The following is a 23463-nucleotide window of genomic DNA, read 5'->3' as shown; positions in this document are numbered from 1 at the left end:
TTTTTTTTTTTTTTCCTTCCATTTTTTTTTTTTCTTTTGTTACATTGAACCCATTGATTTATATTTCTTGTAGACGCTGTTAAACAAGCTATATAAGACCTTTCACTTTATTCTTATTTTTTTTTTGAAAAATTTATTCATTCTTCAATCTCCCCACTCTTTTTTTTCTCTTTGATTCACCATCATGTCTTTCACTCTTTCAGCTTTGAAAACTGCTTCTTTGTCCACTCGTACTCGTTTGATGCCTGCTGTTGGTTCGGTAAAGATAAAAAACTAATTTTTGAATGAAAAAGACATCTAATCATTTTGTTATAGCCTTTGATCCGTTCATTGCAAACTTCTAGCAGCAACAACATGGCCACTGCTACCGATCAACCTCTCAAGAAGGAACCTAAATATAAGACCATTGAAATCTATCGTTGGGTAATAATAACAATTATTATAATTTATATATATAAGTTTGTTTTTTTTTTTTTTATTGATGAATGAACTAATGATAAATTCTCTATATTATATATAGAATCCTGATACACCCACCGAAAAGCCTCGTTTGGAAACTTACAAACTCGACTTGAATACCTGTGGACCTATGGTTTTGGATGCTCTTATCAAAATCAAGAATGAACAAGATCCTACTTTGACCTTCCGTCGATCTTGTCGTGAAGGTATTTGTGGTTCCTGTGCCATGAACATTGAAGGTGGAAACACTTTGGCTTGTATTTCCAAGATTGATCGTGATATCACCAAGCCTCTCAAGATTTATCCTTTGCCTCATAGTAAGTGAAATGATCATTATTATTTTTTATTTATTATTGATTTTTTTTTTTTATTAGTGAACATTGTTAAGGATTTGGTGCCTGATCTTACTCACTTTTACAATCAATACAAGAGTATTGAACCTTACCTTAAGCAAAAGCAAGGTCCTACTGATGGCAAGGAAAATTTGCAATCCATTGAAGATAGAAAGAAGTTGGTAAGTAAAAATGATCAAGGAAAAAAAGGTCATGACTCATTTCTTTTTTTTATTATTTTTTATTAGGATGGTCTTTATGAATGTATTCTCTGTGCTTGTTGTTCTACCTCTTGTCCCTCTTACTGGTGGAACCAAGTAAGTATCTTTAGGATCAAGATAATTCTATATAGGGGAATCAAGATTAGATACAACAAAGTTCCTTTATAGATTATCATAGTTATACGTATATGGTAAATATTAAACAATCTGACTTTATTACAATAGGAAGAATACTTGGGTCCCGCTGTTCTTATGCAAGCTTACCGTTGGATGATTGATTCTCGTGATCAATTCGGTGTTGAACGTCGTGACAAGCTTCAAAACAAGATGTCTCTTTACCGTTGCCACACCATCATGAACTGCAGGTAAGAATCAATAACTAGAATTATTGAGGTAGATACTAATATCTACTTCAATTATAGTAAAACTTGTCCTAAGGGTTTGGCTCCTGGTACCGCTATTGCCGAAATTAAGCTTATGATGGCCAAGGAATAGATATTATAGCTTTCTTTATTACCCCAATCCATCATTTTCGTTCTACCCTTTTTTTTTCCTGTTTTATTCTCTTCATGATTATATACACACTCACTTTTTTTTTTGTTTGGTCTTTTTTATTTGAAATATCCATGTATCTTTTGTTTGTACTCTTCATCAATAAAAAAAAAAAAAAGAACGAATAAAAGATAAAACATTTTTTTCGTTGTCTCTATATTGTTTTCCAATTTTGATTTTTGTAAAGTTTACTTGAATATACGATTCGTTGTTGTCCATCCATCTCTTTTGATTTATTCTTATTAGGATTCATCTAACCATTGCTTTTCTTTTGGGAACTTTATCGATTTCTCTTTTGGATTACTCATTAAATGTTTGGGTCTTTTTGGAACCGGGGTAGACATGTATCGATGTATACTTTTGTCACTCAAAAAGCATCATTGCACCAACTTATATGAAGATATTCTCTTTCAATTGTATTAATTTACTCTCGGTTTATAGAGTAAATTAAAATGTTAATATCGTCAACGCTCATTCAATAATGATCATCCCATCAATTTACCACCTCTTAAAAAAAGTAATCTAATATCATCTCATTTTATCACTTATCCATGCAATGAATACCAAGTTGATGATCAATATTGCCACCCAATAATCATCATTGACATGGATATATTGATTCTCTTTTTTAAATATATATTTAGAAACTTGAATTAATGGCAGGTCTTGGATGAACGGTCAAAATCGACCAAAAAAAAAAAAAAAAGGTGTAGTAGACTCATTTTTAACCCCTAAATATGGCAGTATAAAAGAAAACAAACTTTATTTTTTCTATGATTTGTGTTACAAAAGAACAATCTACGATTTATGAAAATAATCTATCAGGTGGGTTTGACTTGTGTGAGCCCGCATTGCTTCCTTGATGTCGTAATCCAAAGGATCATCGTATAAAAGGATGACGATTAGTTTCCCTTTTTGCTGTCCCCAAGGCATTTTCTTCTCTTCAATCATCCAAAGTGTTGTTATGCAAAGGAGCTTCAGTCGCTATAATATCGACATCCTTCGTTACATCCGCAAAGCCTTCACCAAAAAGCACATCAAACGATTCTTGTATACCCGTGATCATCGGCTCTTCATCCATGTTTGAGAGGTCCACTTGAGCTTCCTGAAAATCATTGCAAAGGTCCACAAGTTCTGTCTTTTTGAAGCAGTTTGTAATGGAAGATGACTTGATGGCTCGTTTTATGATTGCATTGGACCAATCGATAGCCAGAGATCCATTCTTGAAAAGATGCTTTGTGTCTCCAATACGGAAGCGAGCTGCAGCCTTCAGATATTGCCTTTCCCTACAACAAAAAAAGGACTCATTATTATACAGATGGATTTTTTTTTTTTTTTTTTTTTTTTTGCTTGTGATGATGATCATACCTATAACGCTTTTTGTAAGCAGCAATAATACCAGCATCCAATGGTTGAAGTTTTGAGGTGGTGATTGGTGGCAAAAAGATGACTTCAATGTTAGCGGTGGATGGTAGTTTCTTGTGACTTGATGCGTTGTCCAGTAGCAAATAACACTTTTCCCCTTTGTCGCCACACGCACGATAGTGATGATTTTTGAGAAAATTGCATCCAAGCGTTGTCGTTGTGCCAATAATGGAGAGCTTTAAATTGCTACATGAGAATATACAAATTTAGTAAGTATTACATAGTGATTTTGTATCATACATGCTTACTTTTTTTTTTCTTTCCAATGTAATAAGCAGCTCGATGTCATCCATCACCATTAACAAGGACTGCAACTGTGATTCGTGATTTGTCGATTTTTTGACCTGCGACGGATTTGCTATCTGCATGGGCTATGGTGTACTTAGGTGATGCTGAATAATATAGACCAGTTTCATCCATGTTGTATATTCTTGACGAAGGAACTCCTTCAAATTTTTGCTGGATTGTCTTGATTTGCATCTTGATATCTTCCCTTTCCAAGTACAGGAACACTTGCTCACCGTGGACCATCCTGCGTTTTAAGTTGTATCGTGCTTTGAAGTTAGCGTTCATTACGAATATTTAACGTTTTTATCATAGGGACGTAACGGACAATCGTTCCTAATCAGTCATAATCAATCATCAGCCACCATCCACAGAAATCAATAGTAAACCATCAATTCAGTTTATTCATAAGTTGCAGTTATTAGGAAAATAAAAAGTGTATATCTTGTGGAAAGGAATGAATACAACTTATAGAATCTTTTGTGCAAAAAAAAAAAAAAAAAAAGAAAAACAAAGGTCACTTACCTCGGTGAAATATTGAAGATAATGGACTTTGAATTTTCATTAACGGCAAAGGTAAAAATTTCTTGGCTCCTAAAAGCCGTTAATCCAAGTTTCCACTGTAGAAAAACGAATCATCTGCCATACCTCTTTTTTTCCGATCATCCATATCATCATCAATTATATCATCCATATAAAATGAATCACCGCAAAAATGGTCGAGAGCCCCAATAGGTTTCTAATCACAATTGTAGAGGAAAAAAAAAAGTAATATGTAATAAACGCGATCCACAAGGGAAAAAAAGAAAAAAAAACTCCAGTGTATGTAGGCTCCAATAATAATAAAAAAAAAAAAAAGCTCCACTTTGTCCTGATGTCTTTCTTTTGTGTACACGAATAAATTAAGCAATTTTGTTAAGTGCCAAAACAGGAAGAGACCGGATGGCATAGACCAGAAGTTAATAAAAAATAAACAAATAAAAAAAAAAGATAGTACTTGATAAAGAGAACAAGATTGCATACTGATACAGTTGCTTCATATTTTGAAAAAAAAAAAAAGTGGAAGGAGAAAAGGATGGGATTGATCGATGTGGATAAGAAAATAAAAGCAAAATCACACATTGATTTGTCTTATTGTTCATTCAAAATGTACCGGGATCATTGAAAAAAGGTACGGGAGCTTTTTTTTTTTTTTTAAAAAAAGGAATCACTTGAGATAATAAAAAGTATATGCGGCGAACTAATCCATTTCGTAGAAAAAAAAAAAAGGAATCCTTTCACTATCGTCACAAAACAGTGTAGATCTTTCAATCTAAAAAAGAGTTCATCAAACTCTATTCTAATGTACAAAAAAAGAAAAAAGAGGGACATCCGATCATCCCTTAAGAGTCGTATCCAATGAAAAAAAGAATTTCTTTTTTTTTTTATTAAGTTGGGTGGAAAACTATGAAGAATAAAGTAAAATATGATAATTGTTTGTGATGAAACTAACTAGAAGCTTGCTTGTAAAAATTGTATAAGTTCAAAAAAAAAAAAAATGAATCAAAAAAATCAAAAGGAGTGAAGTGGGAAATCAAAAAAAAAAAAAAGGCAAAGGGTAAAAAAAAATGAATTATCTATCTACTGACATAAACCACAAGTTAGCTTTTGCCAAAAACCAGGTTTCTTCTGTTGATGAGGATCTCGTTGACTGGATGATACATTGCCAGCATTTGTAGCAACCACAGCAGCTTGAGCGGCAGGAGGTGATGATAAATGAGTGATAGGAACATCTTGCTGGTGCGATAATTGTTGTTGTTGTTGTAATGGAGGAGTTGATTGTTGTTGTCTTGAAGAAGATTGAGTATTTTGACGCAAGTTATTTTCAATTACTTTTTTGGCAGGAGCAGGAAGACCTTGGCGTGAAGCTTGGCGTTTCGTCATAGTCTATATAAAAGAATATACAATGAATGGTCATTCAAAAAAAAAAAAAAGGTTGTTTGATTACCTCCCATCCTTTTCCATTGTTCAAGAGACACCAATCATACATATTGTCTTCGACTTGACCCAAGTTCTTGATCACCTTGGTAAATAGTTCCCGGAGAAAGTCGTAGTCGGGTGATTCTTCAAATCCGAGTTTCCGAACATATTGCAAATAGATACCGAATTCCTCTATAAATATATAAATTAGTACAACTTCAAAGAAGAATGATACCAACTTTACCAGGATAACCGTAACATAAATCCTTGACATTTGTAGTTTGTTTCTTTTCACCAATTTTTTCATATTTTTGTTTATTGGTAGCAGCTTTCAATCCTTGCCAAGGTAAAGAACCACGTAAAAAGTACATAAACACATGACCAAGAGCTTCCAAATCGTCTCTTCTTGATTGTTCTATAGTAATAATAATAAAGTTGATGAGATATAAAGAAAGAAAAAAAAATAGTTTTTTTAAAAAAAAAAAACTTACCACGACCCAAATGAGTATTGATACTCATATAACGAGCTGTACCAGATAAACTTTTTCGCTCACGATAGGGAATATGTTGTTTTGTTTTTGGATCACGGTATAACTTGGCCATCCCAAAATCGACCATAAAAATATTATTTGCATAATTCGTTCCAGGTTTGCCGATCAAAAAGTTATCTGGTTTGATATCACGATATATCAAATTCTTTTCATGAATAGTTTGTACTCGATTAATCTATAAATTAAGAAATAAATAAATAATAAAAAAAAGGTGAGTATATTATTATATTATATTTATATATATATATATATATATTACCATTTGTTTTGCTAACATGGCAACCGTTTTAGTAGAGAATCGACGACCACACACATCAAACATATCTTCTAAACTGGGACCGAGAAGATCAATGACCAAAATGTTATGAAGACCTTCTTGACCAAAATAATAAGCACTGGGAATACCAACACTACCAGCCATAATTTTGTAAGTTCGATATTCATCACGTAGTTGTGGAGCATCACTTTTACGAGGTTCAAATTTGATAGCGACTTGCTGATTATTCAATAAATTGGTACCTATAATAATAATATATTAATATAATGTGTTATATACATTATTTATTTTTGTTTTACCTTCATAAATGACACCAAAACTACCTTCACCAATTTTCTTTCCTACTTTGTAATGAACACCGACAACGTTATGAGAAGATGTACTAGTAGATGGAGTTGAAGTCATTGGACTAGGCATGATGAAGTATATATATATATAAGAAAAGGAAAAAAAAAACTAAAATAAAATAAAAAGGAAAGAAAAGGGGAGGGGAATAAACAACAAAGAGAAGGATGAAGGGGAAAGAAGAGAGAGAGAGAGAGGAGAGGGGAGGGGAATCAAATAAAGACGAGGAAGAAGTGGGTTGTTACTTTTTGATGGAACCGTTTCAAATAAGGAGAATCTATTGAGCACAAGTATGCAAGATGTAGATAGAATGTAAGTAACCAAGGAAGAAAAAAAAAACAAAGAAAGAAAGAAAAAGTAAAAAAAAAAAAAAGACCAAAATGAGGATTTTTGTGCCCCCGAAAACAAAAAAAAAAAAAAAAAAAAAATAGAATCATCAAATGACTTTTTTCCAGTTATTTTGGTGCTCCATCCAATTTAAAAAAAGGGGTTCAAAAAAAGTAAAGAAGAATCTTTTTTTTTTTTTACCTAAGGTTAAAGACGTATACAGTGATGATACGAAGATAAAAGGAGTGTAGTAAAAGGAATGTAAAGGATATAGATAAAAAATAAAAAATAAAAAGAAAGAAAAGAAAGAAAGAAAAGAAACCGAGAAAAATAGAAAGAAAGAAAAAAAAAAACATTTCATGTCGGGGATCTATATTGAGGCTTTTTACTTTGCCTTTTTAACATGGTCATCACGCAGTATTGTCTATATGATCTAAAAGATAAAAAAACTTCGGAGATTGCAGACCAAAAGTTTTATTCATACCATTATCTTAAATCATTATAGTTTATATCCATCATCATTAATTTCTCACTCTTATTATTTCAAATAAAAAAAAGTGAATTGTATTGATATCAATAAAAAAGCATTGATTTCAACTATTACTAAAAGGGATGAGTAGGGATAAAAAATTTTGAGAATACAAGTCAACTATATAATCCAATTTGGAAAAAGACATGTCAAATTTGCCAAAAACGAGTTTAGAGCACGCAGATGAATTCAAATTCCACTTTTATTTGAAGTATTATTTGATCAACTAAAACTATAATTCATCATCATCTACAAGAGGTCCATCATATCCATTGGGATTTCTTCTTGTCCATCGCCACATGTCTTGACACATATCATCCATGGTATATAAAGGTTTCCAACCTAATTCTTTATTAGCCAAAGTAGCATCAGCAGTACAAACACCTACATCCCCAGGTCGTCGTTCCACAATCTTGTAAGGGATTTTCTTCTGAGTTGCTTTTTCCATAGCATAAATGATTTCCAAAACAGAGTAACCAGCACCCGTTCCAAGATTATATGCTACACATTTTCCACGCCTTACTTCTTGTTTTAATATTGGTTTTGTTGTAAAAGAGGATGGTGACGGTGATGATGGTGATGATAAATTTGTTGTTGATTCTTCTTCCAATTTCTTCAATGCTGCTACATGACCTGTTGCCAAATCACATACATGGATATAATCACGAACACCAGTACCATCCACGGTATCATAATCTGATCCAAATACTTGTACACATGGAAGATGACCTTGTAAAACCCGAATGACATAAGGTAATAAATTATTTGGTATACCTTGAGGACATTCTCCCATCAAACCAGAAGGATGAGCACCAACAGGATTAAAGAATCGTAATAAACATACATTCCAATCTGGATCGGAATCACATACATCCCGTAACATTTCCTCCACAAATAATTTGGTACGTCCATAAGGATTAGTCACTGGTCCAAGACTAGCTGTTTCATTGACTGGCATCATTTCTGGTTCACCATAAACTGTAGCACTAGAAGAAAAGACCAAATTCTTGACTTTAAAACGATCCATCATTCGAAATAAAAGTAATGATCCTGTGACATTGTTGTGATAATATGTCAAAGGAATTTGTGTTGATTCGCCCACTGCTTTGATAGCTGCAAAATGTACCACTGCCCAAAATGGAAATGCTTCAAATACTTTTTCCAAATCCTTTTCACAAGTGACATCGCCTTCAACAAAATAGATGGATTTCCCAGAAAGATATTCTACTCTTGCTAAAGCCTCTATAATAATAATAAGGAGATATACCAAAAATAGAATTCAAGTTAGTATCATAATAAAATAAACATTTCATCATTCACTCCTATTCTCTCTCTCTCTCCTTCTTCTTCTAATATATATATATAAATAAAGATGAAAAAGGGTCTTACCTAAATTGGCATTCACAAGATTATCCATAACCACAATAGAATAATTTGCATTCAATAGTTCTAAAACAGTATGACTTCCAATATAACCTGCCCCTCCAGTGACAAGGACATGTTTTTTTGTATATGGCGTTGATAAAAGATGTTGCTGAGAGTGGCGTCGTTTAGTATTTAATAAAGAAGGAGAAGGTAATGGTGTAAGTGATCGTCTATGTTTTCGTTTTCTTGATCCAAAATGGTCAATTTGATCTATTTCAGTTGCAATGCTTGATCCATTATTCCTCATGACTTTCATCTTGTATTATTATCGTAATGACACCTTTCTTTTTTTTTAAAAAAAAATAATAATAAACTATAATTATAAATAAATTAAATGAATTGTTTTCACAATCCAAAAATAAAATGAGAGGAAAGAAAGAAACAAAAAAAAAAAAAAAAGGAGTGAAGATGAGAGAGAAAAGAGAGAAAGAAAAAAAAAAAAAAAGAAAAGTAGAAAAAAAAAAGTTTTGGATCGCTTTTTTTTTTTTTTTTTTTTAGTTTGTCCGCCAGAATGTAATAGGTACAGCGTTACGCAAAAAATGAATATCAAAAAAAAAGCTTATTTTTTTTACTTGTAAACTAAAATATATGATTTATATAATATCAAAAACAGTTTTTCTATTCTATCTTTCTCTCATTCTATATATACACTCTCTTTTTCATCTATATTTTTTTTATTCATCATCTATATATACACTCAGTAAGTTAAACCAAAATATTCATTTTGATTGGATTAAATTCACATTTTAAATCCCGTGTCTTAGTGCTTCAAGCAAGTTTCTTTTTCTTTTAATCAAAAAGCCCAGAACCTTACCGAATTTTTTTGTATTTTGCTTTAATATTATAAGTCGTACACATGCATACATGTCATGAGATTTATTTATTTTCTTTTCTTTTTTTTTTTTTCCTACAGATCATCCATTTCATTATCTAGAGAAATAAATATATAACGATCAAGTAAGAGGAGGATTAGATGATGATAAAGAACAATCCTCTTTTTTTTTTAATACTGGTGCTATGGATCATTGTTAGATTTAAAATAGATTCATCTTTATTTATTTCAATATTCTATTCACTAAACAAATCTAATATAACTAAATTAAAGAGGTATACACAGGTTCATTCGGTCCTTCACATATCACATGATATTGTTCACGAGCATCCATACAACGATTGACAAAGACAACACGGATTTGCTTGTAAAGATATACCCTGTTCTTTTCAGTACGACAAAGTTGAATATGGACAACATATTTCAAAGAGGTTGAGCAATATGATTTCTGTCTTAAAAACGTTTTGGTATTACGAGGCATTTGGGATACATCATAATTAATCAGAAACAACTTGACAAGGGACTTGTTTGGATTCTTGATGGCGATTTGTAATTGACCTTTGGAAGGGATCCTATATCCAGGTGATGGCTTGTTATCTTCATCCACCGTCAGATCCACTGTACCTACATACGGAGGTGGTGCAAATGCTGGTGTCGATACAGATTCATCCATCCACTTGTTATTCAATGAATTCATACTGGATTGTCCATCATAAAAGAAAGCAGGAAACACAACGGAACGATGAGGAGGACATTTCAACGAAGATTTGACACGACCATGACCAAGGGCACCAATTTGACAATGAAACCAGATAGGTTTGGATGGTTGAAGAGTTGACATTCGTCCACTAAGTAATGATTCTTCATAACTTCCTGCCAATCCATGATGATGATGATGATGTTGATGGTAATGATGTAATGGTATTGAAGAACGTCGCTGTTGATGATAAGTTGCTGAAGGTGAAGTGGAATATGCCAATGAATGTCCATGGTGGGTATATTGAATAGGTGAAGTTGACATGGGAATGGTTAATGCAGATGGTGATGATTCATAGAATGAGTATTGATCAGGTTTTTCTTGTTCTTCTTCTTCTTCTTGTTTTTGTTGTGTCTTCTCTTCATCGTCATCATGTAATGCCGATAATGACAGACGTGATAACCTTCGAACGCCAATAAAAGATGTCGACTTTGTAGGTATATGAAGCTGCTGAATCATTGTTGTTGGTTGCGTAACAGCTAGTAAAAGATGTTCCTGTTGTTGCTTTTGTTGTTTTCGTTGTTGATAGCAACTATCTGATGGTATTGTTGTTGAAGAAGAAGAAGAAGTAGAAGAAATGGTTGCTGGTAAGATGATATCCGTTGTTGTCGCTTTGTTGGATTCAAAAATAAAACCTGGTACTGTAGTTGACATGATTTTTCCAATATTCTCATCATACATTACTTGAAGAGATAGTTGTCCCTTGAGATCCATACAGTCAACCTTTGGGAAATGATGTGTCGCCACTGAAGCTTGAGGTCCAAACAATACAGATGTAGTAGGAAGAGAAGAATGACAGCCAAGAAAAGGAAGGGTTGAACTGTTGTCAGTAGTGGTAATGGTTTCCATCGAAAAAGTGGATGGTATTGTTGTTATCATAAATCCAAGTTGTTCCTTTGTAAGTTGAGAGTGTGTCAAAAGATTCTGAACTGGAAGTAGACGAGTGTGAGAGTATGCTGATTGAAGAAGTAAAAGGATATTTGTAGAATAGGAAATACTAGAGCTGGTTGTTGCTGTTGTTGGAGTAATAGAAGTTGAGGTGGTGAAAGGATTGTATTTAATGATCCAGTGCTCTAACAAGGTAGTTTGGTGATATATTCGCATCCCTAATTCCCATCCTGTTGTTGATATATTCTGAGGTAAAACATGTGGAGTAATAGTAAGATAGCAATTGGATTGGTGAGTTGCGGCATGGCGTATACAGTAGTAATCTGACCCGAGTCTTGACCTCAAAACAATTTGTATCAGTTTCGATATAACATTGGTAAGTTGGATAAGATGACTGGAAGTGGTGTGGTGTGTAAAAGAGGATTCAGCAGAAGGTGCAGTTTGGTCTTCATTATAACATGAAGGAATCAGCGTAACCATATATAATAATAATGTATAAAGAGAAAAAAAGGAAGAGGAAGAAAAAAAAAAAAAAAAAAGTTAAAAAAAATAAATAAACGGTCTGGTACTTTTTCGGGTGAGCTGGCATAAAAAAAAGTGAGTACAGCAAAAAAAAAAAAAAATTTTTTTGTGATCCTCTGAAAGCCCCTTATCGATCCATTGGGCAATGATGAAGAAATTCTATCTTTATAACGATTAAAATAAGTTCCTACACATTCTACAAAATCATGCAGTGTATTCTATCAGTATAGTATAAACAGTCATTTTTGATTGATATAAAACAGAGTAAATGAACAAGAATATTCTTTATTGATTGATATTACTATAAAGTCCCAGATCCTTTATTCATTTGAATCAAAAACCGAATTCTAGCACAAATTTCATCTATAAAAATCAAACAAAAGTAATAAATAGATATGTTCATCTTCTACTTTTTTTTTTTTTTTGGTTTATATTACTTACAGGCTTCTTTGGATGTTTCTGCTTCCAATTCATAAGTCTTATAATCCCTTTCTTTCATCACACCAATCTTGAAATTGCTTGGTACCTTTTTACTTTGTTTGCATGATCGAATTGCACTAACATGGAATGAAGTCTATGCAAAAAGAAAGGAGGGGTGAGTGAACCTATTTACCGCTTAATATATGTATATCTTACCGTTTTCACTGAATCAAACATTCCTTTATGTTCTGGAGGCATCAAATGTATGTAATTTCCGTCAATAGCGAGAACACTAACCCTTTTTCCAACAAACATGGGGGTTTTTCGATTGACATTATATTTCTATATTGAAAAAAACAAAAGAGAAAAAAAAAATTGAGTTCACTTGTATTGATAAAAATGATAATGTTTTTTTTTTTTATTTATTTATCTATTTCTATTCTTTACCTTGTATTGTTGAAGAAAATTGTCACTAGGTTGTTTGTTGATATCACCAGTATTGAAATACATAGGTGCATGAGTATCTTCTTTTCTTTTCTTGATAGGAGAGCGCCAAAGAGGATTGGAGGATGACGGTGGTACTGTCAAAGCGTTTCCTTTCTTGGTCAAGGTCAATTCTTCCACATCTTTCAAATATTGTACAGCTGTATCATTAGAGATCACCACATTAGAATCAGAAATCGTCAGAATATATTCATTGGGATCCAGTTTTCGTTTACGAGATACAAGTTCTAGTACGTCACCAATAAACATTTCCGCAGATACAGGAATCGTAGTTGTTGCTGCAACTTCTTCGCTTGTCATCAATCGAATTCTAAAGTACTTGATTGGCGTCATCGGAAGTGCTGCCTTGGTCAATACTGCCTTGGATGATGGCACTGGTACCGCTATCGAAGATGAATCAGTATCTGCCGCTGTCATAGGCATACCTGTTGGTGTTGTCATGCTTGGAGTAGTAGTTGAAGGACTCGTTTCCATTTGTTGATGTTGTAATGATGGTAAATGAAGGAGCTGGTTTGTTGACGGTTGGACTGTAGTATTCATCATGATATCACCATTGCTAGATGCTGAATGACTGACTGAACCTGAGGTACCTTTAGACATATTTGGCGCAAGTAGCGTATGATTGTTCTCTGTTCCATTGATATTTGTACCTGTTGCTGTTGTTGTTGTTGTTGCTATTGCTGCTGTTGCCGCTGTTGCTGCTGTCGATGATGAAAGTGAAGATGATGTTGTTGTTGATGTTGTACCATTGATAGTTGGTCCCAATACCATGCTTGGTTTTTTGTTAAGAGATTCCAGATCTGGTTTCGATCTACCAAGTTTTGCCCGTATTTGTTCATTTTGTTTGGCTAAGAGAAAAAATAAAATCAGTACTATAATCGAATGACACTCCCCTCATTTTCATCTTTTTCTTTTACCTTGAGATGGGTTAGCACGACAAAGAGCATATTGATCAAAATTCACCATATCAATTCTTCGAGTACGATCCGGAGCTATAAAAGAGAATATAATATAGAGATATAATAATTTAGTAAAAGTAAGGATCATATACGTTTACGTATATTCTCCCACTCTTCTAGTCTTCTCCTTTTTTTTTTTTTTCTTTCAATCATACCAGGTAAATCATCTTCAATTTCGCCGTCATCTTCCGCAATCAATAGTAACCATTGAGCCAAATCATAAACTTCTTGGTCCAATTCAGGCATCCTTTTTTGTTCCACATAATCATATAAAATATATCCAATAACATCGTCGATAATAGCATCTGGCCTGACGACCAGCGATACAGGTTTGGAAGGAGTTGTCGAATGAGGAAGATAAACACATAAAGTTATGGGATGACTACTTCCTTTTCCAGAAGCATGTGCGTATTCTGAAAAGGGGTTTTCTGCTGATGATGCTTTTGCTGCAATCATGGCTGATAATGCTGACTTTCCAGGAATAATATGATACCTTCGAGATGGTTGTAGTGTTGATGATGTATCTTGCGTTACAGGTGGTGGGGAAGAAGAAGATGGTGTAGATATGGTTGTTGTTGTTGATGATGATGATGTAGTTGGTGGTATCATAAAGGGTGATTGTTGTTGTTGTTGTTGTTGCTGTTGTTGTTGTCTTCGAGTTTGTAAATGACTTGGCCCATTCCCTAAAGGTACAAGTCCGTTGTTCACTGTATTTGAGTTTGTATTGGTCGTTGATGTCGTTAATGGTGGTGCCGGTGGTAAAGGAGTTGCACTAGTTGTTGTGATTGTGGTCTTTGGTGGAGGAACCGGAGGTGGAGAAAATACGTTTGGTTTTGAGTATCGACTGGTATCCAGAGATGCACGAGGAGCAATAGAAGCAACTTGCATAAAAGGTAAGGAATTTTCTTGAGTGTTTGCATCAATAACATCAAGGGAAGACCGTGGGGAAGGATCAATATTGGATTCCATGGAAGGATGTAACGAAGCTGACGTAGTAAGTTCACTTGTACCGCCCTGTGAGAATATGGTGATAGTGTCATCCTGTGTTGTCTTATTATTCCGTACTACACTGTCTAATGTTGGTCTTCGTTTATACTGGCTAATGATAGAGAGAAAAAAAAAACAAATATATAATAAGTAATTAGTTAATATGACTATTATTTTCGTTCCACTTCATGTTTTTGAGTCTTTACTTGATTCCAAATTCTGTTTCCACATCGTCATCACTATCCGAAGAGGAATCAAACCTTGATGAAGTCAAAGCACTTGGAGACTTTGTATTTGTTGTAGCAAGGTGTTTCAGATCGTTATTACCGCCTCCACCACCTGCAGCAGTAACAGTAGTTGTAGTAACATCGTCCGTGTTGATAGTTTTCTTTCGTGGTCGATATTGAGTTCGTTTAGTACGAGGACTACTAATAAGACTTGTACCAAAGATGGGATTGTCTTTGGAACCGTTCATATCATAAGCAGGAGAATAACAGTATTGCATTTCTGGGTAACGAGGTGCTGCTAAGCGGACGTAATCATCAGACATGACAGTAGGAGGAAAAGACATGATACGTTCACCACGATCATCCATACGTAAGAACTTGATACGCATCATGTGAATCAAGAATTCAGCATCAGTTGTAAGGGCCATGTGTCATTTATTTAAGTAATAAAAAAAGAAAAAATATATATGGGGAATATGATAATAACAATAATAATAAAAGAAAAAAGAAGAAAAAGGAAAAAAAAAAAAAGGAAAAGAGGAGGAAAAGGAATGAAGAGCTCAAAAGGATTAGGTATTTTCACTCCCCGCAAGAATCCTATACAACTGATAAAAAAAAGTAACTTCCTTTTTTATTTTTATTGTTGTAAAATATATCAAGATAGGTGACAAACTAGTATTAAAAAAAATAAACTACTACTATTACTAAAGACTAGATTCCACTTACCTATTAACCAAACCATAGGAAACTCACGACGATTTCAGATACAAAAGGTATATTTCAGGCGTCATTAACCAAGGAAAAAAAAAAAAAAAGTACCTATAAAAAAAAAAAGAATAATCATCATCAAATCAAAACCAATATAATCATGAAAACAGTCTTTTTTATTCGACGACATGCCAAAAGACTATAAGGGCAGCCGTAGTGTTAGTATACAAGATGAATAATAATTAACATAAAAAAAAGATGATATACATGAATAAGGAATAATGAAGTGTAAAAAAAAAAGAAAAATATGAAGATGCTAAAAAAAACAAAAGGAAAAAAAAAGGACCTAAGATCAGATACCAGAAGGATGACCAGCTACTTCCACCTTTTGATGATTGCTTTCCAAAGTTGTTGTTTCTTGAATATCAGGATGATCATGTTCCTCTTGTTGTTGTTCGATATCATTAACGGGAGAAAGACCGAAGAGTTGTCGACGTTCCGCTTCAGCAGTTTCTTTATCGAAAGAGCCCATGATAGGTTGAGGTGCAGGAAAGATATGATAAATAGCAATACCAACAATGATGATCACATAAGCAAAAGGATACATGACAGTGACAGAGTAACCGAATAATCCCAAACCAAAGATCAAACCATAAAAATCACTGGTCAAGATGGACAAATTGTAAAGCACAGCACTTCCTAAACGGAACATCACAGGAGCCAAGGAGTATAATACAAACATACACACCGTATAAACGATAATCATACCCACAGCTTCAGGTTGACCAACCAAGGATGAGAATTCTGAACGTTCCAAGATAAACAATTGTACCAAATTGATGAAGGTAGCAAAGAAGGTGAACATACCAATGACTTCATATAAAGGATGTTTTCTTGCCATGTATTCTTCACTGACATTGGATACACCATAGAGAGTAGCACCCAATAAACAGAAAAGATCGCCTTTCAGAGCATCTGAAGCATCATAGTTTCGTCCTGTAATCACATCACTGGCCACAAGCATACCCAAACCACAAAGAGCAATGAATACACCCAAGTATTGAACCCAACGATAACGTACCTTGAGGAAAAAGAAGGATAAGATCATACATACAGGTGTACTCCAACAATCTAATAACATAGCTGATAACATTGAAGTATATCCAAAAGATTTCACCACAAAGTAATTGCCTTCAACATCCACAAAGCCCAAAATGAAATCTATGTCATTTCCATAAAAAAAAAAAAAAAAAAAAGATAAGAAAAAAAAATTCCCGAGATTAAGAAAGACCAGATGATCAATCTACACCTTTTTTTTTCTAATCTCATTATACAATGTGACCAAATTTTAACTTACAAAAGATACCACGACGCCAAAATTGTAGTAACCAACCACGAATACCACGCTTATAGATAGCATAAGAATTATACACAATAGCAAGACAGGCACTAAAAAAAGAAAAAAAAATGAGATTTAAAAAAAAAAATTCAGACCATTCAACTTACTAGACCAAAAAAGTTTGAGTGGTAGGAATAGAGACACCATAATCATTACTAAGTTTTGTAGTGACTACGTTTGTACCAGTAATACATAAGGAAAGTACTTTATATAAAAAAAAAAAAAAAACTTTGTTAATAGATAAGATATTTTTTTTTAATATATACAATCTACCTTGACCAAGTAAAACAACTTTCCAAAAAGTAGGATCTCGTAAAAAGGCTACACGATCTTTCCAAGTTTTCTTTTCCACATTTTTCATATGAGTGGATTGAATAGATGAACAATCATCCAATCTTGATTCTACTTGAGTCTTTTCATCCATCCAGGGCATACAAAGCTTAGAAAATAAAAAAGGGAAAAAGAAAAAGAATAAAAGAATGAAAAAAAAAATTGAAATCGAGATCGAAAAAAATTTTCAAATCTAAGTTCTTTGTTTAGTCTCCGTTCAAGAAGTACAGAGGAAAGGTACCCTTTTTTTTAATTGGTTTTCTTAAATACACTTTAATTCAAATCAAACTTGTATCACCATCATGAGGTGATTGTCCATATAGATCAAAAAAAAAAAAAGATTTTGAATCCATCAATTTCTTTCTCTTTTTTTTTTTTTTTTTTTTTTTTTTTTTCCTATAAGTTACCCTATCTTCTAATAAATCTAGTACCATGATTGAGAGTAAAAGTATTTACAAATCATTACAATAAGTCGATATGAGTGATCATCCATTGTCATCATCAAGCATTATTCGAAGAATAGTGCGTTTCCATGACTATAACAATCTCTTTATAACAGATTCTTTCTCCATCCTATGTAGTTTACCCGTCATACTGTTTAGTAACAATCGTCCATTCATAAACTTACTTATCACACTGCTGTTGTTACAACATCATCATTCCCCTTACTATGACAATCACTAAAAAAAAAAAAAAAAAAAAAAAAAAAAAAAAAAGGTGATTATTCTGGTCATATGATAAGAATCATCTTTGCTTTTATTGTTTTTTGATTTTTTTTTTAATTGATAAAGAAAGGAACAGTATAAAGCGAAAATAAAAAAAAAATAAAGAGAGAGACAGGGGAAATATATTTACTATAAAAAAATGCAGAGATAAAAGGAATAAAACTATTTGTACATGAAAAAAAAAATGAATAAAAGGTTGAATCATACAAAGGGAAAAAGAGAATGATAAAGGGTGTGTAATTGATATAAAGGGTAATTTTTTTGATTTTTGTAATGAGATTGTTGTGTAAAGAAAATGATTTGTTTTTTTTTGTGTGTTATGTCATTTGTGTATGTATATATGTGAGAAAGACAGTAGGTGTGTGTTTGTGATAGAAAGAGATATAATAAAAGGGAGTGGATTTTTGGGGGGTGGATGCCAGATCATCAGTCTTGAAATATTCTTTTAACCGCCTTTCTTGAATTCTTGAAGTACAGGGTAAATAGCTTGGAAAGCTTGATAGATTTCTTCACGAACCTTAGCACCAGTCAATACAATTTTGCCAGATACAAAGATCAGTAACACAATCTTAGGCTTCACCATTCGATAGATCAAACCAGGAAATAGTTCAGGTTCATACTATAATATAAATGACAGATCAGTGATCATCATCATCATATAATATATTTGATACTTACAGAACTGAAGTGACCATGAGAATAAGCCAATCCTTCCAATCGAATAGGAAACTTGACATCACAAGAACCAACAATGTTTTGAATTTTGAAATCTGTAAACTTTGCTTGGAAACCCAATTTTTGAATGATACGAGCATATTTCCTTGCAGCCAATTTCGAATCATCTTCAGACTTGGCACCAGTTACCACCATTTTTCCAGAGGCAAAGATTAAAGCAGTTGTCTTGGGTTCACGAATACGCATAATCACAGCAGCAAAACGCTGTAGGTATTACAAAAAAAAAAAAAGGTGAAAGAAAACAAAAAGAGAGACAAACCAGATATGGATGATGATCATAAAAACAAAAAGAATGAATCCAAATCATTGTTTAGCTTTCTTTTTTTTCCCAATATCCCAAACTATTTTTTTTTCTGTTTAATGTACCTTTGGATTGTATTCAGCATTCCGAGCATGAAGTGCAATATTCTTCAAATCTAATCGACAATCCAAGTTCACAGTAGCTACAATGTTCCTATATAAACGAAAAAAAAGAAAGGTCAATGACATTCCAAATTCAATCAATACAAACAATGAAGAAGATGATAAGGAGAGAGAGAGAGAGAGAGGCGCAGCGGGAACCGGTGTGTTTTTCTTTTTTATTCTTTTTTGGTTGTGTTTCATTGATGATGATGGACGATGATGAAGAGAGATAAAAAAAAAAAGGGTATAACAAAAACAAAATCAAAAACAAAGATCGACAAAGATGATAACAGACGATAAACAGTATATAAAAAAAGACATGTCATTGTTGCTGTCGTTGTTGTAGGTGAAATCTATCCAATGACAAAAGCGGATATCGTATCCTCATCCATCAACATATAACCATCCCCCCTTGTCCACTACCACCAATATCTATTGCTGTTTCCATTTCCATATAAACAAAATATCCATATATCAAACAAGTATCAAGTACATAATACAAACAGGTTCATCGTCGTCGTCCATCAATGTAGTCAATCAGTGTAAAAAAAAAAAATAGTACAAAACAAAAAGGATCAAAGTGTAATGAAGGGTAATGTAGAATAATATAGAAACAAAAAACAATGGTATATAGTGATAATAAACTAAAGAAAAAGAAATACTTACTGTAAAGTAGGTGTAATACCAGCAACAGCATAAGGATTCTGATCTCTACTAGGTGTTGGTGCATCCAAAGGAGCTGGTGTTGATGGTACAGCAAATGGAGTAGAATTGTGATGAGGTGTAGGAATAGAAGGTGTTTGCATAGCAGGTGTAGTCATAGATGGAGTGGCAATATTGAATCCAGACATTGTTGATTAATTAAAAAGTAATATATATATGAATAAAAAGAAAAAAGAATAATAAAAAAAAAAAAGACTGAGAAAAGATAAGTCAGAGCCACAAAACCCAAAAACAACAACAAAAAAAAATTTTGAAAAAAAAAGGAAAGACTGGTCCTTTTATATCTTTTATTTTAAACTCAGTGGCTTGGTGTCGGGTAATAAATATGCTTCCGAGTCCAAAAAACTTATAAATCCAAACCCATCCCCCCTTGTCCTTCTTTTGTTCTTTGTTTTTCTTTCTATTGTCTTTTTTACGATTGTTGATGATGATTTAACTCTTGTTCTCATTCGATCAGTATTCATTCTCCTCTCTCTCTCTCTCTTTTTTCTTTATATTTATCTATATGAATCATACAACATTTTACTTTTATTCTTCCCCTTCATTTTATATAATATTGATTTAGATTAGAATCATTATTTTTATTATGTTTGAACAATACAAATACAAAATAAATAATAAAAAAACAAAAAAAAAATGATAAAAGACAATGTTTGATTGATGCGTGTTAAAAAAAAAAAAAGAGATCTTACTCAATTAATCCTTACCATTTTCCTTTATTGAATCCTCCCTTTCCTTGGCATCTCCTTATTCCCCTTTTGTCTTTTCTCCTTTTGTCTTTTTACATGATGATGATGATGATGATATTAGTTGCTTTTTATTTACTAACTTGTCCCCCCCTTCTTTTTTTTTTCTCAATCCTCCCAACTCCTTCCTTACCTCCTCACTCCCCCCCCCTAATTTTTTTTTTTTTTCGCATTCCCAAACTCCCCTATCACACAATAATAAATCGAACATCCAATCATTTAACATCACGTCCCAACCACTAATCAAGAAAATTGCCTTTTCCAGACCGACACTTTTCTTCTTTTAGTGTACCATCATGAAAAATGAGGTCACACACATATATACATCTACATCACATATTTTGGCTAAATCAACTAGACTAGTCATTTCTCATCACGTTTTGTTTTTTTTTTTTTTTTGTTTTTCTTTTGATGACGACAAAATAGGATTTGAATGATGATTTTTTTTCTTACTTGTAATCCAGTCCAAACAAGGATATGATATCTATATATCCGCCGAAAAGACAAAAGGATGATTGTGAGTTGCAAAGGATGTACAAAAAAAAAAAAAAAAAAAAAAAGATGATGATGATAGTGTTCGCATCATTCATCATCAATATAAGTAAATGTAAGGGCGATTTGCTTTGAAAGGCCGATGATAAGTTAAGTTAAGTTGTTGTTATCTTGTTTGACATGTTAAACAAGTAGAATGTGACACCATCAAGTTTCAAAAGAAGAAGAAAAGAAAGAAGAAAAGAAAAAATAAAGTGGGTTTTCAAACAAGAAGGAAAAGAAAGAAAAAAAAAAAAGAAGAGATTGGGTCATCACTATCAAAAAAAAAAAAAAAAAAAAAAAAACTCCCGAGTTAAAAGAACCCGTCGGATGATATGGAAATGTGTCATCCTATTCATATCCAATCATTTTATTCGTTCTAATAGTAAGTTTTTGGTCAGGGAACCTTTTCTTGTCTGTGATTTAAACTCCCTCAATATAACCTCCTTTGTTTTAGGGCAGTTTAGCTTGAAAGAAAATATATTATTGATTGTTCAACGCGATTCCATATTATGATGTGATGATGGATGATAATGAACGATATGATGGCATGATTGTACCATTGAATAATGTTAGTATTTTTTAAAGTTGATCAATTGGTCATACTGAATAGAGTTCAATGTCTTTCTAAAAAACGATGTAGGAACCATCATCCATGCAATACATGTGAAAGATGTCAAAAAAAAAAAAGGGAATCAGGATTGTCAAACGTATCATTGACAAAAAAAAAAAAAAAGTGAAATGGATGATATATGATAAAATATCCTGCTACATTCTACCTTAATAAGAGTAGGATATGATTATTGATTGAATTGAAAAATACCCCGTAGAAATAAAATCGTAGTAATCAAATAGAGATATATGGAAGATGTTCCAATAGGTCCTGCATGACCCTGTTATCCTGAGTTGTTACAAGCACCGGACACTGAATTGAAACCAGTGAGCACAAGAGAAAGACATTTGACTTTTTTTTTTTTTTAATTTTTCCCATGTGCATTTTTTTTTTTTTGTTCCCTATCTTTTTCTCTCTTTTTTTTTTTTTTTTTTTAAGGATACCCAATTAAAATGACAGAAGTGATTCAAGCGATATTTATACGGGAAACTGAAACACGACAACAACCAAAACCACATACAGTATACAAAGTAGATGTTCATGCAGCTGTACGCAACTGGAAAGTTTGGAAACGATATTCTGAATTCAAAAAACTCCATGATCAATTATGTACCATATACCCGAAACATACTCCACCTGTTGCTTTCCCCAGCAAATCTCTATTTCCATCTACTTTTGGTGATCCACAAAAAACCGAAGAACGACGACGAGGACTAGAAGATTATGTACGTGGGATACTAAGTGATCGAGATGACCGATGGCGACAAACTGAAGTATGGCGAAACTTCCTTGCCATTCCAACTGGACGACCACTTGATATGGCTTCTTCTTATACTTCAGAAAGTTGGTTGGATGAATATCAAGAAATGACTCAAGCTGCTCGGGAAACAAGATCTCTCATGAACAAACGTGCTACTCATATTGCTCGTAATGAAATCTCAGCTTCTCATAACTGTACCATGCAAGCAAAAAAGTTATTATTGACATTGGCTTCTCGTTTAGCAAGTCTGGAATCTGGTTTACAAGCTTTAGCTCAAGGTGGTGGTGTTCATACTGGACAATATATGTCTGAAGGGGAACTTCGTCGACGACAAGATATGTTGAATACTCTTAAAGAAGAAAAGGAAGCTTTATTGAAATTGGTTAGTACTGGACGACAAGATCATGATTTACTTTATACCAACAACAATAACAACAATAATAATCATCATTCAACAACATCATCCAGATCATCATCACCCACTGTCACTGATACTACGAATTACAATACAAATGGAAAAGGAATGATGGACCGAAAAGCTTTATTGGGTGATAACAATAATATGGTACAACGCAATAGTACAGGTACTCGAGCATTTGGGGCGGCATTCAAACAAAACCAATTGGCAAAGGAAACCGAGGTGACACGAGGATTGGATAATGAAGGAATTGTGAAGTATCAACAACAATTGATGGAAGATCAAGATCAACAAGTGGAACAATTCAGTGCTATCTTGAATAGACAGAAACAGGTTGGATATGCCATTGGGGACGAATTGGAAACTCAAAATCAATTATTGGATGAATTAGATAGGGATGTTGGTAGAACACAGACGAAGTTGAAGTTTGCAAACAAAAAATTAGGGAAAATTAAATAAATAAAGAAGGTTTTTTTTTATTATTATTATTATGATGGTTGTTGTCAGTAAAGGAGTGTCATCTACAAATTATGTATGGGTTATTTTTATTTATGATGATTTGATGTGCTGTCAATGAAGATGATAAGGGG

General features: G+C 33.1%; 8 protein-coding genes across 8 annotated transcripts; 2 read left to right on the top strand and 6 right to left on the bottom strand.

Annotated features, from left to right (window-relative positions):
• The first annotated feature begins 21 nt into the window (after nucleotides 1–21).
• On the top strand, nucleotides 22–1712 carry BX664DRAFT_335797 (succinate dehydrogenase iron-sulfur subunit). Its single transcript, XM_051545975.1, has 7 exons — nucleotides 22–259; nucleotides 316–423; nucleotides 521–776; nucleotides 834–973; nucleotides 1040–1108; nucleotides 1238–1377; nucleotides 1435–1712. Exons 1-7 carry the CDS (start codon nucleotides 185–187, stop codon nucleotides 1505–1507), a joined length of 861 nt encoding a protein of 286 aa, XP_051399097.1. The 5' UTR covers nucleotides 22–184; the 3' UTR covers nucleotides 1508–1712.
• A 2748-nt stretch (nucleotides 1713–4460) lies between these two features.
• BX664DRAFT_335787 (kinase-like domain-containing protein) lies at nucleotides 4461–6744 on the bottom strand. Its single transcript, XM_051545974.1, has 6 exons — nucleotides 6361–6744; nucleotides 6044–6303; nucleotides 5725–5959; nucleotides 5478–5648; nucleotides 5262–5425; nucleotides 4461–5200 (listed from the first exon to the last, which is right to left on the bottom strand). The coding sequence occupies exons 1-6, from the start codon at nucleotides 6476–6478 to the stop codon at nucleotides 4895–4897; spliced, it is 1254 nt and encodes a 417-aa protein (XP_051399096.1). The 5' UTR covers nucleotides 6479–6744; the 3' UTR covers nucleotides 4461–4894.
• Nucleotides 6745–7460: 716 nt separating this feature from the next.
• Nucleotides 7461–8996, bottom strand: BX664DRAFT_359963 (UDP-glucose 4-epimerase). The gene is made up of 2 exons (XM_051548123.1): nucleotides 8652–8996; nucleotides 7461–8504 (listed from the first exon to the last, which is right to left on the bottom strand). The coding sequence occupies exons 1-2, from the start codon at nucleotides 8941–8943 to the stop codon at nucleotides 7495–7497; spliced, it is 1302 nt and encodes a 433-aa protein (XP_051399095.1). The 5' UTR covers nucleotides 8944–8996; the 3' UTR covers nucleotides 7461–7494.
• Nucleotides 8997–9584: 588 nt separating this feature from the next.
• BX664DRAFT_335778 (uncharacterized protein) lies at nucleotides 9585–11675 on the bottom strand. The gene has a single exon (XM_051545973.1). The coding sequence runs from the start codon at nucleotides 11642–11644 to the stop codon at nucleotides 9782–9784; it is 1863 nt and encodes a 620-aa protein (XP_051399094.1). The 5' UTR covers nucleotides 11645–11675; the 3' UTR covers nucleotides 9585–9781.
• Nucleotides 11676–12119: 444 nt separating this feature from the next.
• On the bottom strand, nucleotides 12120–14178 carry BX664DRAFT_265769 (stress-activated map kinase interacting protein 1-domain-containing protein; the record flags this gene model as incomplete). The annotated part of the gene is made up of 6 exons (XM_051540872.1): nucleotides 12120–12260; nucleotides 12323–12448; nucleotides 12554–13035; nucleotides 13357–13458; nucleotides 13528–13602; nucleotides 13725–14178. 6 exons carry the CDS (start codon nucleotides 14176–14178, stop codon nucleotides 12120–12122), a joined length of 1380 nt encoding a protein of 459 aa, XP_051399093.1.
• A 1665-nt stretch (nucleotides 14179–15843) lies between these two features.
• Nucleotides 15844–17251, bottom strand: BX664DRAFT_265538 (uncharacterized protein; the record flags this gene model as incomplete). Its single annotated transcript, XM_051540862.1, has 4 exons — nucleotides 15844–16712; nucleotides 16849–16940; nucleotides 16998–17094; nucleotides 17164–17251. The coding sequence occupies 4 exons, from the start codon at nucleotides 17249–17251 to the stop codon at nucleotides 15844–15846; spliced, it is 1146 nt and encodes a 381-aa protein (XP_051399092.1).
• A 695-nt stretch (nucleotides 17252–17946) lies between these two features.
• On the bottom strand, nucleotides 17947–20026 carry BX664DRAFT_335771 (TATA-box-binding protein). The gene is made up of 4 exons (XM_051545972.1): nucleotides 19749–20026; nucleotides 19047–19134; nucleotides 18624–18884; nucleotides 17947–18564 (listed from the first exon to the last, which is right to left on the bottom strand). The coding sequence occupies exons 1-4, from the start codon at nucleotides 19931–19933 to the stop codon at nucleotides 18391–18393; spliced, it is 708 nt and encodes a 235-aa protein (XP_051399091.1). The 5' UTR covers nucleotides 19934–20026; the 3' UTR covers nucleotides 17947–18390.
• A 2092-nt stretch (nucleotides 20027–22118) lies between these two features.
• On the top strand, nucleotides 22119–23364 carry BX664DRAFT_157495 (uncharacterized protein). The gene has a single exon (XM_051539921.1). It carries the CDS (start codon nucleotides 22148–22150, stop codon nucleotides 23330–23332), a length of 1185 nt encoding a protein of 394 aa, XP_051399090.1. The 5' UTR covers nucleotides 22119–22147; the 3' UTR covers nucleotides 23333–23364.
• The last annotated feature ends 99 nt before the right edge of the window (nucleotides 23365–23463 follow it).

The sequence above is a fragment of the Halteromyces radiatus genome (assembly GCF_025201355.1).
Source record: "Halteromyces radiatus strain CBS 162.75 chromosome Unknown BX664scaffold_5, whole genome shotgun sequence".
Classification (NCBI taxonomy): Eukaryota; Fungi; Mucoromycota; class Mucoromycetes; order Mucorales; family Cunninghamellaceae; genus Halteromyces; species Halteromyces radiatus.
This window is presented reverse-complemented; position numbering and strand designations above follow the sequence as displayed.

Excerpts from the sequence above, each read along its gene's own strand:
- BX664DRAFT_335797 (XM_051545975.1), top strand. The coding sequence starts at position 185 with ATGTCTTTCACTCTTTCAGCTTTGAAAACTGCTTCTTTGTCCACTCGT. Across the intron at positions 974-1,039 it reads TTGAAGATAGAAAGAAGTTG|GATGGTCTTTATGAATGTAT; the intron begins GTAAGTAAAAAT and ends ATTTTTTATTAG. Across the intron at positions 1,378-1,434 it reads CACACCATCATGAACTGCAG|TAAAACTTGTCCTAAGGGTT; the intron begins GTAAGAATCAAT and ends CTTCAATTATAG.
- BX664DRAFT_335787 (XM_051545974.1), bottom strand. The coding sequence starts at position 6,478 with ATGCCTAGTCCAATGACTTCAACTCCATCTACTAGTACATCTTCTCAT. Across the intron at positions 5,960-6,043 it reads CCATGTTAGCAAAACAAATG|ATTAATCGAGTACAAACTAT; the intron begins GTAATATATATA and ends CTTAATTTATAG. Across the intron at positions 5,426-5,477 it reads TTTATGTTACGGTTATCCTG|AGGAATTCGGTATCTATTTG; the intron begins GTAAAGTTGGTA and ends ATATATTTATAG.
- BX664DRAFT_359963 (XM_051548123.1), bottom strand. The coding sequence starts at position 8,943 with ATGAAAGTCATGAGGAATAATGGATCAAGCATTGCAACTGAAATAGAT. Across the intron at positions 8,505-8,651 it reads TCTTGTGAATGCCAATTTAG|AGGCTTTAGCAAGAGTAGAA; the intron begins GTAAGACCCTTT and ends TTATTATTATAG.
- BX664DRAFT_335778 (XM_051545973.1), bottom strand. The coding sequence starts at position 11,644 with ATGGTTACGCTGATTCCTTCATGTTATAATGAAGACCAAACTGCACCT.
- BX664DRAFT_335771 (XM_051545972.1), bottom strand. The coding sequence starts at position 19,933 with ATGTCTGGATTCAATATTGCCACTCCATCTATGACTACACCTGCTATG. Across the intron at positions 19,135-19,748 it reads GGTATTACACCTACTTTACA|GAACATTGTAGCTACTGTGA; the intron begins GTAAGTATTTCT and ends TCGTTTATATAG. Across the intron at positions 18,885-19,046 it reads ATGCTGAATACAATCCAAAG|CGTTTTGCTGCTGTGATTAT; the intron begins GTACATTAAACA and ends TAATACCTACAG.
- BX664DRAFT_157495 (XM_051539921.1), top strand. The coding sequence starts at position 22,148 with ATGACAGAAGTGATTCAAGCGATATTTATACGGGAAACTGAAACACGA.